This window comes from Coffea eugenioides, chromosome 5 (genome assembly GCF_003713205.1).
Source record: "Coffea eugenioides isolate CCC68of chromosome 5, Ceug_1.0, whole genome shotgun sequence".
In the NCBI taxonomy this organism is placed as follows: Eukaryota; Viridiplantae; Streptophyta; class Magnoliopsida; order Gentianales; family Rubiaceae; genus Coffea; species Coffea eugenioides.
Window position 1 is genome coordinate 31,825,612 of NC_040039.1, and position 16,725 is coordinate 31,842,336.

General features: G+C 37.4%; 1 protein-coding gene across 1 annotated transcript; it reads left to right on the forward strand.

Annotated features, from left to right (window-relative positions):
• The first annotated feature begins 3,982 nt into the window (after positions 1 to 3,982).
• LOC113771399 (protein FAR1-RELATED SEQUENCE 5-like) lies at positions 3,983 to 6,716 on the forward strand. The gene is made up of 2 exons (XM_027315981.1): positions 3,983 to 6,216; positions 6,482 to 6,716. The coding sequence occupies exons 1-2, from the start codon at positions 3,983 to 3,985 to the stop codon at positions 6,714 to 6,716; spliced, it is 2,469 nt and encodes an 822-aa protein (XP_027171782.1).
• Positions 6,717 to 16,725: the final 10,009 nt, after the last annotated feature.

Here is a 16,725-nt window from a genome sequence, read left to right on the forward strand (position 1 = left end):
TCAGGTTACAAAAGTGTCTTGTCATGCATCTTTTATCTTTAGATCATATTACGTATTCAATTTCGCAGTATAATTGTGTGCCATTATTGCCCAAGTCCTAGAAGTGGTACTATTGATCACACCAAGGGAGTAATGTTCATTTTCTTTGTGTGTTAATCTAGGCAAAATTTTAGTAGGTCTCTTTTGTTTCTCTTGGTTCCTGTGCTATCTCTATAGTCTTATTGTGTATTTACACTTGGGGTTGTTCATTAATTAATTAATTGCATTTTTGAACATATAAAAATATCTTCTCCCCATATAAAACATCAGCAAAATGATATTCACCTAGGAGGCGCATGTAGGAAAACCATAAGCTTCGAGTTATATAACCACTTGATGTTTCGTTCATTAATTAATGGTGTTGGGATTCTAGTTTTTGAGAAACTAAAAATAGAATTACGCCAAGAAATGGGATTGATGTCCTCATATCTTTCTCGCTTTGGTGTAAGAAAATATGAGTTCAAGTCTAGTTGGAGAACAGAGATTAATGCAACCATGGGGCAACTAGGGGGCTGAGAGGCAGGGAATTAAGCTTTTCTCTATTGAAAAATTGAATTTTTTTTTTAAAAAAAATTGTGTAGATTTAAACTTTTGCCCCCGTCAAAGATTTCGAATAATATATGTAAGTTTTAATTGAATTACAATTGCCTTTTTTTAAAAAAAATATTTAATTTGGCCTATGGACGCAACTAAAAGATCATTGGTTTAGATTTATCAACTATTGCCCATTCTTTTTACTATTTTTTCGTGAAAATAAATAGTACAAAAGGGGTATGAGTCTTTCTCTTCTTTTTTCTTGATTTAGAAAAATAAAAAAGGGTATTAGTTGCGCTTTCCCGATGTTACCTTTTGACCGAATCAAAATCTAAACAAGACCACAACGTTTCTAGTTAAAATATAATAGCAACCCAGTATCACTATCTTCAACGTTTTCTTGTTAAAATATAATAGCAACCCAATATCACTATCTTAATTATTATGCACTTCTCTCATGCAGCCAAATTGCATTTAATAATAGGTGGTGCTACAAGTGACAACTCTCCCAAATCCATATCTTGTTTCTGAGGTCCTCATAAGCATAACCATCTAGACCAACCCTGCTCAATATGGTCTTTTTGGCTAGAAATATTTTTGGCAATAGACTCCCAAATATTTTCCTGAAATTTCGAATGTGTACTTTCTATCAAGCTCCCATCTTAAAATGGCAAACAAAATTTTAAAAAATTGGAAAAAAATCGACCAACATCTAATGTTGTTAACAAATTTTTTTCAAACTAAAAAGAAAAAGTTTTCTTGGCAAATCGCTCTCAGTAATTGTACACTTCCATCTTACCCGCATAGGTATGTACATGAATAAATAAATCAAAACTTGGGTAGAGCTGGTGTTCGTAGATCAAATGATCTAAATTATGCCATATCACTTGGTGAGATAGTGTGACACAATCTAGCCATTGAATTTTTGAAAATTAGATCTATCAAAATGTGAACCCAATAAATAATATGTCAAAAATCCTTAGTTATTCATGCCTAGCTTTTTTATTCACTAGTACTATTTATAGTTATTATTCTATTCCCAAATTCGTGACAGAGGACAGTAAGAACAAATTAAAAATAGAAAAATATAAGGATATCAAGTTAATAAAAGCTGTTTCTTGACTTCTTAGTAATCCGTGTGTAATTTATTTCTTTAGGATAACCATCCAAGTGAAGTTCTACGAAGACAAGAGAGAACAAGAAAAGGGAAAAAAAAAAAACAACCAAGAAAGTGTCCATAAAAAATGCTACATTTCCACCCAAAAAAAAAATTTAAAATGCACTTGTTTTTTTTCACCAATATAATACGTGCTTAGATTAGCAATTTGCAAAAATAAACGTCCTGTCTTTGCCAATCTAGAAATTTGAGGCATAAGAAATTTCTTTTACTAAATGAACAAGCAAATACTTTCGATTTGTCCTCGAAAAAGAAAAAAAAAATGCTTTCGATTTCTTGAAATTTACTATGATTTTTCGTGGTCAACCTGACAGCCTCGGCCTTTGCGTGTTCGCGTGTACGTGTTCCCCCCGCCCCCCGCCCCCACCAACCGCATGAAACGCAACAGAACAACGACATTTGTCATTTAGTCATTCACAAAGTTGGAAGATACGTGTGGAAAGCAGATAATATGGCAAAGAAGCCTCCACGTTGCAGGCTGACAAGTACGGACCCGAAAGGGAATAATTCCAGAAAAGGAAGTGATGACCTATAACCGCGGTTTGGACATTGGAAATGTAGCGTACTGCATAAGCTGGAAATGCATTGGGGTGAAACGGAATTAACATAAATATAATGGGCTAAGGAGTAAAAATAAACCCGTAACTTTATTAAAACAACCCCAATTTTCAACTCTTTCGTCCATAATAACAACGGAATAACCCATTTTCGTTGAATACAAATGTTAGCGATTGCATTTTAAATGCATTTTAACAACGGAATATCATATTTAAATGCATTTTTGAATAAACAGCCAACTCTTTACGGCTTTCCTGGACTACAACTAAAGATTAAATCCATTTTGAGGACCATTATTATATTCAAACGTGTGTCTCAGTTCAAAAGTTTCATCTCCCCTTGGCTTTTTTCCATTACAACAACATAATACCCAAGGTGCCATAAAGACAGACTGATTTATCGGATGAAATGCAATTAAACCCGTTGGTGAGTAAAAGACCAGCTCTTTGTGCCTTTCAACCATTACAATGACAGAGTACCCAACGTGCCTTAAATACAAATGTTGGGTTATGGGATAAAATGTAGTTAAAACGGTTGTCTTATAAACGACCAGCTCTTTACGGCTTTCGTCCATCACACAGTTAGGAGAACCCAATTTCCTTGAAAAAAAAATAATTTATCGGAAAGCATAAAAATTGCGGTGTCGGTTCTGTTGTATGAAACACCGAAGACGAAGCGTAAGCGGTACTAAACAAAGCCATGGTGGGGCCACCGAAGAGGAAGCGTATTAGGTACTAAACACAGAGCCATGTTGGGGCCCGCGGTGATGCGTGTGTTTGAAGACAGGTGGCGAGGTCGGAATGGTAGGCAAAAATTTGGTAAAGAGGTGGTGTCTACTGGCGTAAATTCAGGCGCAGGCGGTGACGGTAGATACATCTGAGGAAGGCCCTTCCGAAGCTGTGGTGACAGACTGCAGCGGCGTGGAACAGAAGCAGAGAAATCAAAGGTGAGTACTTTTGTCCACAACTTTGAAAAATGGATTAGAATAACGAGTAAAGTACGTCTAGTAGGGTGATTTCTACAGTTCTTGTAAGAGGCAATGATAGAGGAATAAGGAATACGAAATACGGGGTGTAAGACCCTGCGTCTTCGAACAAAGATGAAACGAAACCGGGATATTATCGTAGTTTGTTTGTGCACCGAGCTTTGTGTACGTACGTAAGAAATGTTGGTCCTCTAATTTGTATTAAATTGTGTAAAGGAAATTAAGCAGAAATGAGTGAAGACGTGAAGAAGACGTTGTAACAGGACTAAAGTCTTAAAACAGAGTGATTTGGATGGCCGTGTGGACATGGATAATGGCCCCCATACTGCATTGCGAATGCTTATGTGAAAAGAATTAAAGAAACACACAGTAGAGGTTGAGTTTGTGGGTGTTAATGAAAATGCATGTCGATAGTGGTATTTTATGCTAAAGGTTGATATAATTGCATCAGCCACACTTATAAAAACTGTGTATATGAATGTGAGAGTAATGTTTATCGGGTGCATTTTGTGAAAGTTGTGAGGTAAAGTATGGTTTGTTAACTGAAATGATCGTGTATATATGTTTTGTTCCATTAGTAGACGAGCAGTATTTATGTTACAAACGAAAGCATATGGGGAGGCTGAAAAGAAAATGTTAAGCGACCATGGTTAGAAAAAACATTGAACAACCACACAGGGGTTGTAACTATGGGGCAGGATGGGGCGCTTAAAACTCAACTCATGACATGGTGCAGGAAACAGAGAATTAATCAAATGGCGTTGGATGTTTGCGGCAGGTTAAGGTCATTTGACCTTAACCAAGAACCTGAGTGTGACCGAGACACATTCATTGAAGAAAGCGGTGGTTCAATAGGAGGACACGAAGATGAGGAGGCAGATGAATTGGTGGGCGCAATAGGCGTGGATGACGTAATGAAATTAACATTTGACACGGAAGAAGAAGCTGGGGAATTCTATAATTTGTATGCGAAACTAAGCGGATTTGGGATTCGTAAAAGTAATGCCAAACGAGATGCAGATGGCATTTCAAGATTTAGAAAATGGGTATGTTGCTGTGAAGGTTACAGGAATGAAAAGTGGTTTAATTATGAAGACCGGAAAAGAGAAGCAAAACCAATCACAAGAACCGGGTGTGGGGCTTGCTTTCGCGTGAAATATGACATAGAATCGGTAAAGTATGTGGTGACACGTTTCATTATGGAGCACAATCACCCGCTGGCATCAGAGGCAAGTGTGCAACACATTAGGTCGCATAGAAAAGTGAGCGATGCAGAATATGCGCAGGCAAAAAGTCTAAAGTTGGTTGGGGCCAGAATATGCCAGATAATGAAACATTTTGTTATCAAAGCCGGAGGGTATAGTAACGTGGGATTTTGCATTAAGGATTTGTATAACCGAATGGACGAGGAACGTAGAAAAGATATTTTTAATGGCGATGCAGAAGGGGCACTTGGGTTCTTGGCAGCGAAGAAGGATGCCGATGACATGTTCTTTTATAAATATCATGTAGATAACGAAGGAAGATTGGCAATGTTGTTTTGGGCAGATTCTAAATCTCGTGCGGACTTCAGTGTATTTGGAGATGTATTGGTGTTTGATACAACATACAAAACAAATAAATACCGCAAGCCACTAGTTGTACTTGCAGGGGTAAACAACCATTTGAACAGTACTGTTTTTGGCTGTGCACTGCTATCAGATGAGAGGATTGAAACATATGAATGGGTGCTAAGTACATTTGTAGAGGCTATGAAAGGTAGAAAGCCAGTAGCAGTGATGACAGATGGGGACAGTGCAATGAGAAGAGCTATAAAGAATCTTCTCCCGGATGCTTGTCACAGGCTATGTTCGTGGCACTTGCATAGAAATGCACGGAGTAATATTCGCTGCGAGGAGTTTAATAACAGGTTCTATAACCTGATGGCGAGAAAGTGTAGCACTCTTGAGTTTGAGGATCGGTGGGCTAGGTTGGTTAATGAATGTGGGGTGGTAGAGAATGAGTGGGTGAAGAAATTGTACCGTAGGAGAAGGTTATGGGCAGAGGCCTATTTACGCGGTCATTTTTTTGCAGGTATGAGAAGTACTCAAAGGTGTGAGAAAATGAATGCTTTTTTGAACGAGTACTTGAATGAAAAAATGCGACTATATGAATTCGTTAGAAGTTTTGATTTGGCAATAGCATGGCTTCGACATACCGAGAGCAAAGCAGTTCACACAAGCGAAAACACAAAACCAGTCTTAACCACAATCCTGCCCGAATTAGAGGGGAGCGCAGCGGAGGTGTTTACAAGGAATGTGTTCTTCATGGTGAGGAAGCATTTGAACAGGCAAGGACTTCTAATTTCTGAGGGCTGGAGCGAGGATGGAGGGAATCGTACATATTATTACTCGAAATATGGTGGACACGAAATAAGTTGGAGGGTGGATTATGATAGGTCAATGGAGAAGCTAATCTGCTCTTGCATGAAATTCGAGTCAAAGGGGATTCCTTGTGCTCACATGTTTCGCGTGATGGTGGTAGAAGGAATGAACAGGATCCCAGAAGCATGCATTTCGAAGCGGTGGACAAAGGGAGTTCACTGTAGTAATAATGGAATGAAAGAATTTGTTGCAGACGAACAGCTGACACAAATGGCCAGATATGGCACTTTAAAGTCCAGCTGTAATACTATGTGTTACTATGCCTCCTACATGGATGATGCGTTTAATGACCTGCAACAGATGTTTGACAAGCATTCTGTGGACCTAAAGGAGAAGTGGATTGATAGGGGATATGGGGGAGATGGATTTGCAATGGATTCAAGAGTGAGGAACGATAGAAGTAGAAGAACATTCGGGCTGTTAGATCCTAGGGTGTCCCGGTGTAAAGGTGATCACAAGCATGCAGAAGCAAAGAAGAAAAGAAAGTGTGGTCATTGCAGGTACTATCGGAATTGCATACGTAGTTATACAGTAGTTAATTGATAAAATACATGAAGTGGACAGCGAAGGTAATAATGAAGAAGTGGGTATTTTTCGTTCTTATTAACAACAGTAGTAAATAAACACATAATTAAAAGTGCATACAAAGTATACAAAGTTATTGGCAATGCAAGAAAGTTGAAGTGGTGTAATGTTAGCACTGTGCTCGGTTAACGTGATTACTTGCAGTCACAAATGATTTGACATGTGATATATGGGTTGAAGATTGCAGGCAGGCCACAACCAACGAACATGCCCATACAAAAAGAATTCGCACAACACAGCAGTTGATGATGATTATATGGAAAACTGTTTGGATGACTCGCTGGAAAAATCATTTGAAATTGGTACGGGCTGCAGCGACTCAGGCGAATGGAGAGGACAAGCATTTGTACCACAACTATTCGGTAGCGGTGGAAGGGACACAGGTGGCCAACAAAGAAGTCCAGGAGAAAGATGAGGCACTACTGTTGTGATGCTTCGGTTTGCAGTTACGCAATAAATAAGGCAGGTTTTGGTGAGTCGAGGTGCAAGAGTAGTCTTTCCATGAAACAAGTACGAAATTGTAGAAGGGGAAGGGTTTGTATCTTTCCTTCGCATTAATTTGTCTTGAGCATGAGAAGGCTACAAGGTATTCGTGAATGCGGGGAAAGCTGGGTATATTGTTTAAAAAAATTTGATTCCGTTACCATTGAAGTGTAAATAATGTAAGTTTGAATGTGTCATGGGCCATTGTAAGCTGTTATCACCACAGCCACTGAAAGGTTGTAAACAGTCATTGTACTGATGCAGTACCTGTTGGTAAATGGCTTTGTTGTTCTTATTTCACTGCCGTTGCGTGTGTAAATCCTATTATATATTCTTCTAGGTGTGAAATGCAGAGGTTGAAAGAGATGGTATGGTTGTGCATGGAAGTAGCAGCCGTGACGACAGACAGGTTATAGAGCAACACGGGCTTTAGGGATTGTGTTTTGTTATGTATCGGTGGGGTGAAGATTATTCAAGGTTGCTAGGTGTAGATGGGTAAGTCATTGTAGTTCCACCGAAGGGGTCATGCACAGAAGGATCACAAGATGCATGACTGTCAAGGTTGCGTCGTAAGCACTGCTGTAGCAAATACCGCTACTGCACTTGGTTAATAGGAGAGTAAGTAGTTGACAAATTGTTTATTAGACGAGCCAAACTTGTTCTTTTTTTTGTAAATACGAAATTAAGTGGAAGCGTATGTTGCGCAAAATCTCTTCGTGGGATAGACGTTTTCCGAAGTGGCTACCTGGGAATCAGCTTCAGTTGCCCAGCTTTTGTAAACTGGTGCCGTACGCTGCTGCTATAAACTGCTTTTACGATTGGGCTGTTTGTTCCTCGGCTTGCTATCCTAACCAATGACCATAAGGCCCAACGCCTTTTCTTTTGCCCATCGTTCCATTCATGTGTAGGAACAGTAACTTCTGTTTCTCCCCATCTATTTTCATTGCTCACAATGCTTATGCGTCTCTTCAGTGCACCAATAACAATGGTATTATTAGTTATATGTATTATATATGTACATTAATTTATGTAATATAATTAATATTATGAATTATACTACTAATTATACATATTTACTAATAGAAATTATTAATTAGTTCGAGTAACTTTAGTAATACATTTGTACCAACATATTTAATTAGCCAATAACTATCAATTACAAGGTTTGTGTAATATATTTATTAGGGATAATTTAAGAAACCTCCCCTGAGATTTGTGACACTTTCACTGGCACCCCCTGAAGTTGTCAAAATTTGACTGACCTCCCTTGCCTTTGAGTTATTGGGTCCCTTAGCTGACATCATGAAGGCCAAAATTACAAATATATGGTATGAACTTGGGATTTATTACTGATGTTGGGGTTTATTATTACCGTTTAGTCGGAGAAAAAGGAATGTACAGTGATTAATGAAGCCTAACAACAATAACACAAACTGTGAGAGTAATACATGAAGTAAAGCTGGATTAGGGAGTAAGGCACCTTTTTTGTGCCATTATTGTGGGTGCTGTTTCAGTTAGAAATGTTTTTGAAATGCCATTCAAAAAATGGTACAGTAATTTGTTATGTAAAAAAAAATGGTAGGTTATCTACGTAATATATGTTCAGAATAGTTTAAAAAGGAAATATCCCATAAAGTACCAACTCTTTATGCCTTCTCTGTATTACATGAATGAAGTACCACGTTTTGTATGAACCTTTTATTATAAATCATTTAATTTTCATAAAAATTTGCAAATAAAATTCAAAAGCCGTTACAGAAACATCTTTACGAAAGGAAAACTAGCATTTTTTGAATTATTTAATATAAATGAAATATTTTAAAGTAAACAACAAAAATTGTTTGCTATAATATACCAGTTCTTTACGGGTTTGTTCCATTATATGAATTAAGCAGTAGCTGTTTAAGAGTAGTTGACTTCGAAATAGAAGCGCAACTTTGAAACACGCTATTTTAATTTTAGTAAAAGCTGTTTAAGAGTAGTTGACTTCGAAATAGAAGCGCAACTTTGAAACACGCTATTTTAATTTTAGTAAATTTGTTTATATATGAAAAATTGGTTAACTAGCGCAGTGAATTTTTGACCCTGCTTATGTATCGGGTAAAAAAAGTACTCCAGGTCTGCACTAAAACACCAGCTCTTTATGCCTTTTCTCCATAAATCATCCGTTTTCCCATTTTTCCACAAGCTAATTCAGGGGATGTTTCTGAAATTAGCCCTTACAATATATATGTGTATGTAAGATTAATAATTCATATAATAATAAATATGTTTATTATTATGCATATAAGGTTGCAAAATGATTTAATTTAATCTTATATACGTTATAACTGTGTAAAATATTAGTTAATTAGTAATTATATATATTATGTAATTATAGATAGGGATGTTGCTGCAGTAGGAGCTTAGTCTCGGAAATTTGCAGAGGAAGTTGTTGAAGTGAAAGAAAAAGGGAAATGTGTCTTGTGCACAAAGTAACGAAACAGAGCTGAAAACGATTAATTTTTTTTACACCATTTGTACATTTCGAATGGAGTACAATATTTCAAGTAACTAGTTTGCACAAACTTGAACTCATATTCTTCTGTTGGAGTTGCATTCATACAAAAGGCTTTTCCGTCATTTCATATAAATAAGTTCCAAAATTGTAATGCATTAAATGTGATAGATTTATAATAACAACAACTTCCATTTAAATTGTTTTGTTGTAAATATTTAATTTCACTGCAAACTTGAATTGTAGGTGAAGAACAATCTGGGACAGACGAAATATAAGAACAGGGCTATAAATTAGTTGTGGGAATTATCTGTCAACTGTTAACATTTTCCGTGTTCAAGTTTAAAATTGTATCAGAATTACGCAACACACGTGGCGATTGCTCACAGCTTAGCTTTGTTGGTGGGCAGTACCAAGAAGTTTGCATACTCATTCCTCCGGCTACACAACCTTGTTTGCGGTTTGGGGCCATGGGTGCTCAGTCTTTGGCATTATGAATTCCCTGACTTTCGTGAGCTTTGGCTCTACCAAGCTCATCCGTAAATGTCTGCGTCCCGGCACTTGTGTTGGGACGCTTACAAACACAGGATTTCCGGCCACCAAGTTCACCGCGAAGGCAGCGTTTCCCTGTCCCCTTTTGGAGCTTCAATGCACTTTCCAAAATTACCTGTATTTGATGTAGCCTTTGGTCCACCACTTGTGTGTTGTCCGACACATTGGATGCCAAACGAAATATTTCTGCACTTTTTTCTAAGACTTTCTTTCTCAGGCCCATGCACTGAACAAGCAGGTCCTCGTACCAGTGTCTAGGCACCTAAGCGGAAACAACACAGATGGCTGTATTAATTGTACACAAATTGCGCAAATTAAATGGCGGGTTAAGTACAGGGCGAAGAATGCCATACCACATCACCAACAGCACATGGAAGAGGCAACCCTATTACATCGCCACCAACTCTGTGAATGCCCTCTTGCTCCAGTGATCCATCAGTTTGTATGCACAACACAGACCAGGGAGGGTAATTAATTGGATGTTTCAGTGACGGTGTTGTGGCCTCACTTAGTGGCAACTGGTCACATATATGAATTACGCACTCCTTCCCACTGGGTGCCAACGTGGAGGAAGTCATTGGTCTCATTAGCCTGCTGCACACAAACTCCTCATACGTAGCATATGGAGGGGGATCTGGGTATAGGCTTGCAATGGGCAGTCCACGAAGCACATCATGTAGCATGTTTCCCGAAATTGTATCAGTGCTGTACATATCTGATGGCCGATGGGGAGGTTGCTTTGCACATACACCTGCATACACCTGCCTAATAACCCTCTCGCCCAGGTAGTAAAATCTTCCCATGGGGCCATCCAAAAGCAATCTCGTTGCAGTTAGTTCCTTGGATTTGAGATACCGACTGGGCAATGCCATTGCAGGGAAGGGCAGCCAGTTCACCTATGACACACAATTAACAAGCGATGTAACATTGGTTTGTTCCACAGGCGGAACAAATTCATAACAACTGTTAACACTTAGGCGGTAGAAGCTATTGGATGTTCTAAGTAGGGGAACTAACGTTTTCCGGGTCAATGGTGTCAATTGCGCGGCGAAAATTTTCGACCGTAGACGGTGCTAGTCGATTGGCTCTATTACACGAGCGCCATCGCCACATTCTGGGCAATACGTCCCTCTCGTCCCGTTTCAGTTTATACGGACTTAACTGAAGAATTTCGTAAGCCCACACCTACACGTGGTCGTACAAATTATGTCCACCGTTCGAGATGAACACTAACTGCTAGAAAAGTTTATGTAACGGAACATGGAAATGTCGAATTGACACAAAGTGAAGGCAAATCTGGACTTACCTCCCAAACGAAGCTGTAGCCGCCTAGGCTTTTCGTCAGGCGTCGGGAGACGGCGGACATAAATCTGTACAAGGTTGCCATCCCCGCCCCTCCCCAGTTATAATCCCCTATACGATCTACGTCCTCCAGCGCTGGCAGACAGCACAGGTGAATTGTTTCGGCCGTGTTGCTAAGTAAAGTGCGGCCAAGCATGTATAGAAAGAAAGCTCTAGTCAGATGTGCCAGCTGGACGTCGTCGTTCTCGTCAATCGCCTTGTCTTTATAGAATGACAATATATCGGTAACTCTGATGGCACCGGCAGAAGCAAAAGCTGGCACCCAACCCAATTGCTCCTTGATGTAATTGGCATTTTCCCTAACATTGTAATCCCACGGAATGGGCAAGCCGCCCACTGCAACACCGGTTATACAGGTGAAGTCCAAGGGTGTCAGTGTCATCTCTCCGAAAGGCAAATGGAAGGAGTTTGTTGAGTCCCACCATCGCTCCGCAAGTGCGACAGGCAACTTCCTATCTCTATCGGCCACGGGCAAGTGGCTCAGAAAATCCCCAAACCCAGCACTAACAACTTTCGCGGCCACCTTACGAGGCAGCCTCTTCCACCACTCCATAATTTCGACTGACGACCCCCTAGGATAAATTGAATAGACTTCCTGTGCATTAATGTAGAACCAATTCAGCCATTTTTATATATGTATAAACCAAATGAGGACTTAGGGCAAAATAAGCACAAGTAATTGTCGACATTGATTCTGCAACATTTACCCCCTGTGCAAGGAAAATGTGTGATATGTGGCTTTTCCGATCAACCAGCAGTTCTTGCGAGTGTTCTTCATCACGCGGAGGCCGGTAGCGATGGAGCCTGCCCATCGCACGGCTGTTGGAGTTGGATTTTGGACGAATATTGTGACGGCGCAGGCTATCACAAAATCCCTGTCGCCCCACCCGCGATTATGAACAGCTTTGCCGTTAAGTGTTGCGGCCTTGTATGTGCGTAGGCGTCTTTCTTCGCTCAGAAATTTGAAGTGCAAGACATTTTGGACGGCTGTGGCCAGGTTGGGCCTGCAATGCCCTTGTACCTTCTAAGTAGGGTTGCAAATTGGGAAATTTGTGTTACAGTGACGGTCGGCGCGTGTAAAATATCGTGTTTTCATTGGCCTTTACATACATAACCTTTTCAGTTTTACTTGGACGACTACGGAAACAGTATTGTGGCCAACCTCCGCGTCCTAAGCAATGAAATGTCTCCGAACGTTTCATTATAGCAAGGGGGGGAATTGGATTAGAAAAGATGCAAAATTTTGAATTTAAAAACACAAACCGCAATTTCGGGACATTAACAGCTCAAATTGAAAAGCAACTTGGCATGGATGGTCCGGACGATAAACGAATACGGGTTGCCACAACTCCAATGACAGTACTATGTTGACACGGGTTAATATTTAAAAAAAAAAAGTAACATTCCACATATATTCATACTAGAGGCCAAAACCACCAGCTCTTGGGCTGGTGGCCAGCACCGAGCCCTTGAGGCTTTGGTGGGGTGGGAGGTTTGCTTCCCACAAAAAATGTGTGTTAGTGGCTCTGCTTCAAAGGGATAATTTCAGAAACTAACCTCTCCTGTGGTTTGACCAATTACACTGATCTCATTCCATTTGTTACTAATCCTTTACAAATTCAGTCCAAACGATTAAAACATTGTTTTAGAGAGTGAAATTAGGATTTTGTACCTGATTTGTCCTTTGTGCTAGAGGTCCAAAGAATGACAAAGTATTTCAAAATAATTAACAATTAATAAACTTTAAAAAGCGTAGTTTATAGGCAAATATGTATTATTTATTTAAAGTACCAACTCTTTACAGGTATTTTACTTTCAAACATTTACTTTATTACAAATATTTATTCTCAAATACAGATTTGTATTTACCCTCAAATATTTAATTTTTGTTAAATACAAAATCTACCAGTTTTTCTTCCATAGAAATATGAATATAACACTTTTTCAATTTGCTGTGAAAAGAAACTTCTGGCTTATAAAAAGTTAACCCCAATTTATTGTACAATGGAAAAAGAATTTTTAACCACTATTATCGAAAAGGAATGATACCAAAAAAGAAAAGAAAGCACATCCATTATGAGTGCATTATCGGTTTAATAGCAGCATAGTTTTAGTTGTAATTAAATAATGAGTAGTGATAATGTTTCTAAAATTTTAATAATTAGAAAAAATATAGAAACCCACAAAAACTTAACTGTCACTATCTGCAACATCAATAAAAAAAAATACAGACTTGCATATTTTTCTTTCTTTTTTGAGAGAAATAGCAAGTTAAGCTATCCATTTAAATCATGTCTAATAGCATTACAAATAGATGAAAACATTTCTGGCTGAACTTGTTATAGAATATGTATTGCAAGTTTAAATAAAAACATGAATTGCCATATTTGTAAATCTACATATGCAAATTAAAATCCACCAATTTGTAATATTGCAAAAATGTCTTCTTAAGCAAAATAGAATTTTGTAATAATATTTTGTAGAGTGACACTCTAAGCTAAAAGCCTGAATAATAACTTCCACCACCAAATGCATTGCTTCGAAAACTGCAATTGTTTTAGCTAGTCAAATGAACAAATTATTATTAACTTCTTTAGCCAAATAGTAATGACATGTCCATTTCTATGCCTAACAATCAGCTGAAACTCTAATTACATTATCTATCATTATGGACAATATAAAAGGATAAGAGTAAGTCATGTACAACCAGTTTCAGTAAAAGATGACATTATCTAATTTTGCATTTCTTTTATTTCCAAGCTATCATTTCCTAAAATTAAAACCATGAAAATTTTGCTACCTATCATGGATACAAGCTAGTCATCTACACATTCTAAATTGCTAGCCCCAACATTTATTTTACACGCCATCCACCTTATCCATTTTCTGAGCATTTTTAACAATTAATAAACTTTATATAAATTAAAATATAATTACCTATCCATAAATGAAGAGATTCTGATTATTTTTTAATTTAATAAGCATCATATTTTTGTGACTGATCATCGTTTACCTTCGATTTTCATTTATTAGATTTTTTTGTCCTCTATTGTAGTACTATCACCTCTAGTGCAAGTTTAGATTTTTAATACTGCCATGTTTGTTGATCTTTTAAATGCATGACATTATTTCCCTTTTATTTGCTAGTTAAACTCGCACTCTTATAAAGGTATGTCTATTTCATAAATATGTAGCATAGTTATAACTAAAATTAAGATAAGAAATAACATTTGATTAAATATCTTATAACATCACAAACCACTTAAGTTGCACATAATGAGAAGATGCTCCAATATGTTACCTGTGCAAAAACAAAAAGACGGAGCTGTAATATAAACATAATTATTTTCAATTAAAAAAAGATAAAATTTATGTTAATATACCTTGAAATTTCATCCTCTTTTATTAAAAATAAATTGAGTTTTACGTTCTTTCATAGAACTAAATTCATCTCTAATTGAATCAATGCTAAATTTCAAGGAAACTTCCTTTTTTTATGTACATTGTTAGGCAATCATTCAAGAAATGATCTTTTATCTTGTTTTGGGGCTTTATTTTGATTGTTTTGATAAGTGAAAATGTCCATTCCATAACTATAACAGGATATATCACTCAATTTCTTGTCTTCACCAAGCCTTCAAGTAATTATTTGTATATTTGTATATGAGTCAACAAGAGGATAGATCACTAAGTTTAAATTTTTTTATCAATTAGGCTAAGGTGTATATTTGTATATGGACCAATAAAGTAATTATTTTTATTGTAGCCCATTGATAATTATGAATTAAGTCTTTTATTATAATACATCAAATTTGGTAAATATGATACGATGGATCATCAAATTATAACATTTTTTGAATGTTAAATAATTAGTACAATTAAAAATAAATAACTTTTTTTGAACAAAAAATTATATCAAAAGGTGGTAATTCACACACACAGACACACAGATATATATAATATGTATATTAACTGTCATAATATAAACTAAATTTCTAAAAAATTAGGGGGGGCCAACTTTGACTTATACATATATTTACATATTATGAATTAAAATTTTCAAAACTTAGGGGGGGGCCATGGCCCCCCTCTGCCCCCTTGGCTCCATCATTGCAAATAAATAAAATGAACAACCCATTTGCTGAACCCAACTCTTTAATTCTTTCGCTAATCTTCACAAGCCGCGAATTGTGAATTAGTAACACTTAAGTTTATCAAATGTAAAGAAAACTGTGAATTTTGCTGATTTGTCATGATTCTCATGAATGATATCGGCTGCCACTGTTCCGCCCATGGCCTGCAAAGATAACCACAAATTTTTTGGGCGGGAACATGGTCTTGTATCCTTCGCCATACGGGATAGGGAGCCGCCAGTGTTTCCCCCCAGTTTCGCATATGTGAAGGGCCATGGTTCAGTAGTCAATCAAAAGCTTCACACTGATCTTTTCACAACAAGCAAAGGTGGGCTCCCCTCCACGCACGACCGTTCATTATCTGACGAAATTGTACAACTCTTGCATCTTCTCCTGTAAGAAAGACTGGCGCCAGTCTTGTCCGCACCAGATTTACACTCCAACCGAGCAAATGGAGACTCCTAGGTCCCTGTAAAAAAAAAAAAAAAAAAATCTATTATCTCCCTGTAAACCATGTGAGTCTTATGATTAAGAGAGCCAAATTTTCTGCCGGCTTAAAAAAAAAGCGAGTGTTGTGCCTTACACCAACCTCTCTACCAAGTTGGGTAGTATTAACCGCTTAAAAAATGCAATCTTCTTTTTTATTTATATTTTATCCGTTAAATTAAGTTGTGTATGGAAAAATTTGTACTCTTTTGTTGTAAACTTGTAATGGAGGAATGTCTAACAGCTGCAATTTTCTTCGAAAACGGTTGCATTGTTATTCAGGGGACAACTAAATGTATTTGTAGAAGGGGCTCTGACTACCCAATTTTCCATAAATAAATTTTTTTATACGTTAAATTTTTTTTTTTTTTACGTTAATTGACCAGCTCTTTATGGTTTTCCGCCACTATAAGTACAGAGTACCCATTTAAGGAGCATAAATAAAGTTTGTATCGGGTAAAAAACTTCCTTATTTATCGATTTACGTTAATTGACCTGATCTTTATGGCTTTACGCCATTATAAGAACAGAGTACCCATTATGGAGCATAAATAAAATTTTTATCGGGAACAAATTTTATAAAATCAATTTTCCCATTAATTGACCAGCTCTTTACGGCTTTCCTCCATTATAGAAACAGAGTACCCATTTTTCCATTAATAAAATTTTTGGTCGGGTGTCAAAAAAATTACAATCCATTTACGTCAATTGACCAGCTCTTTATGGATTTCCTCCATTATAAGAACAGAGTACCAATTTTTCCATAAAAAATTTTTTATATCGGGTACAAATAAAATTAAAATCGATTTACGTCAATTGACCAGCTCTTTATGGCAATTTTTCCATTATAAGAACATAGTATCCATCGTACCCTTATGTCCTCCTATAAAAGCTTCACACAACTAAACTTC

Coding starts and splice junctions, on each gene's coding strand:
- LOC113771399 (XM_027315981.1), top strand. CDS start 3,983: ATGGGGCAGGATGGGGCGCTTAAAACTCAACTCATGACATGGTGCAGG. Junction 6,217..6,481: donor AGAAAGTGTGGTCATTGCAG/GTACTATCGGAA, acceptor TATGGGTTGAAG/ATTGCAGGCAGGCCACAACC.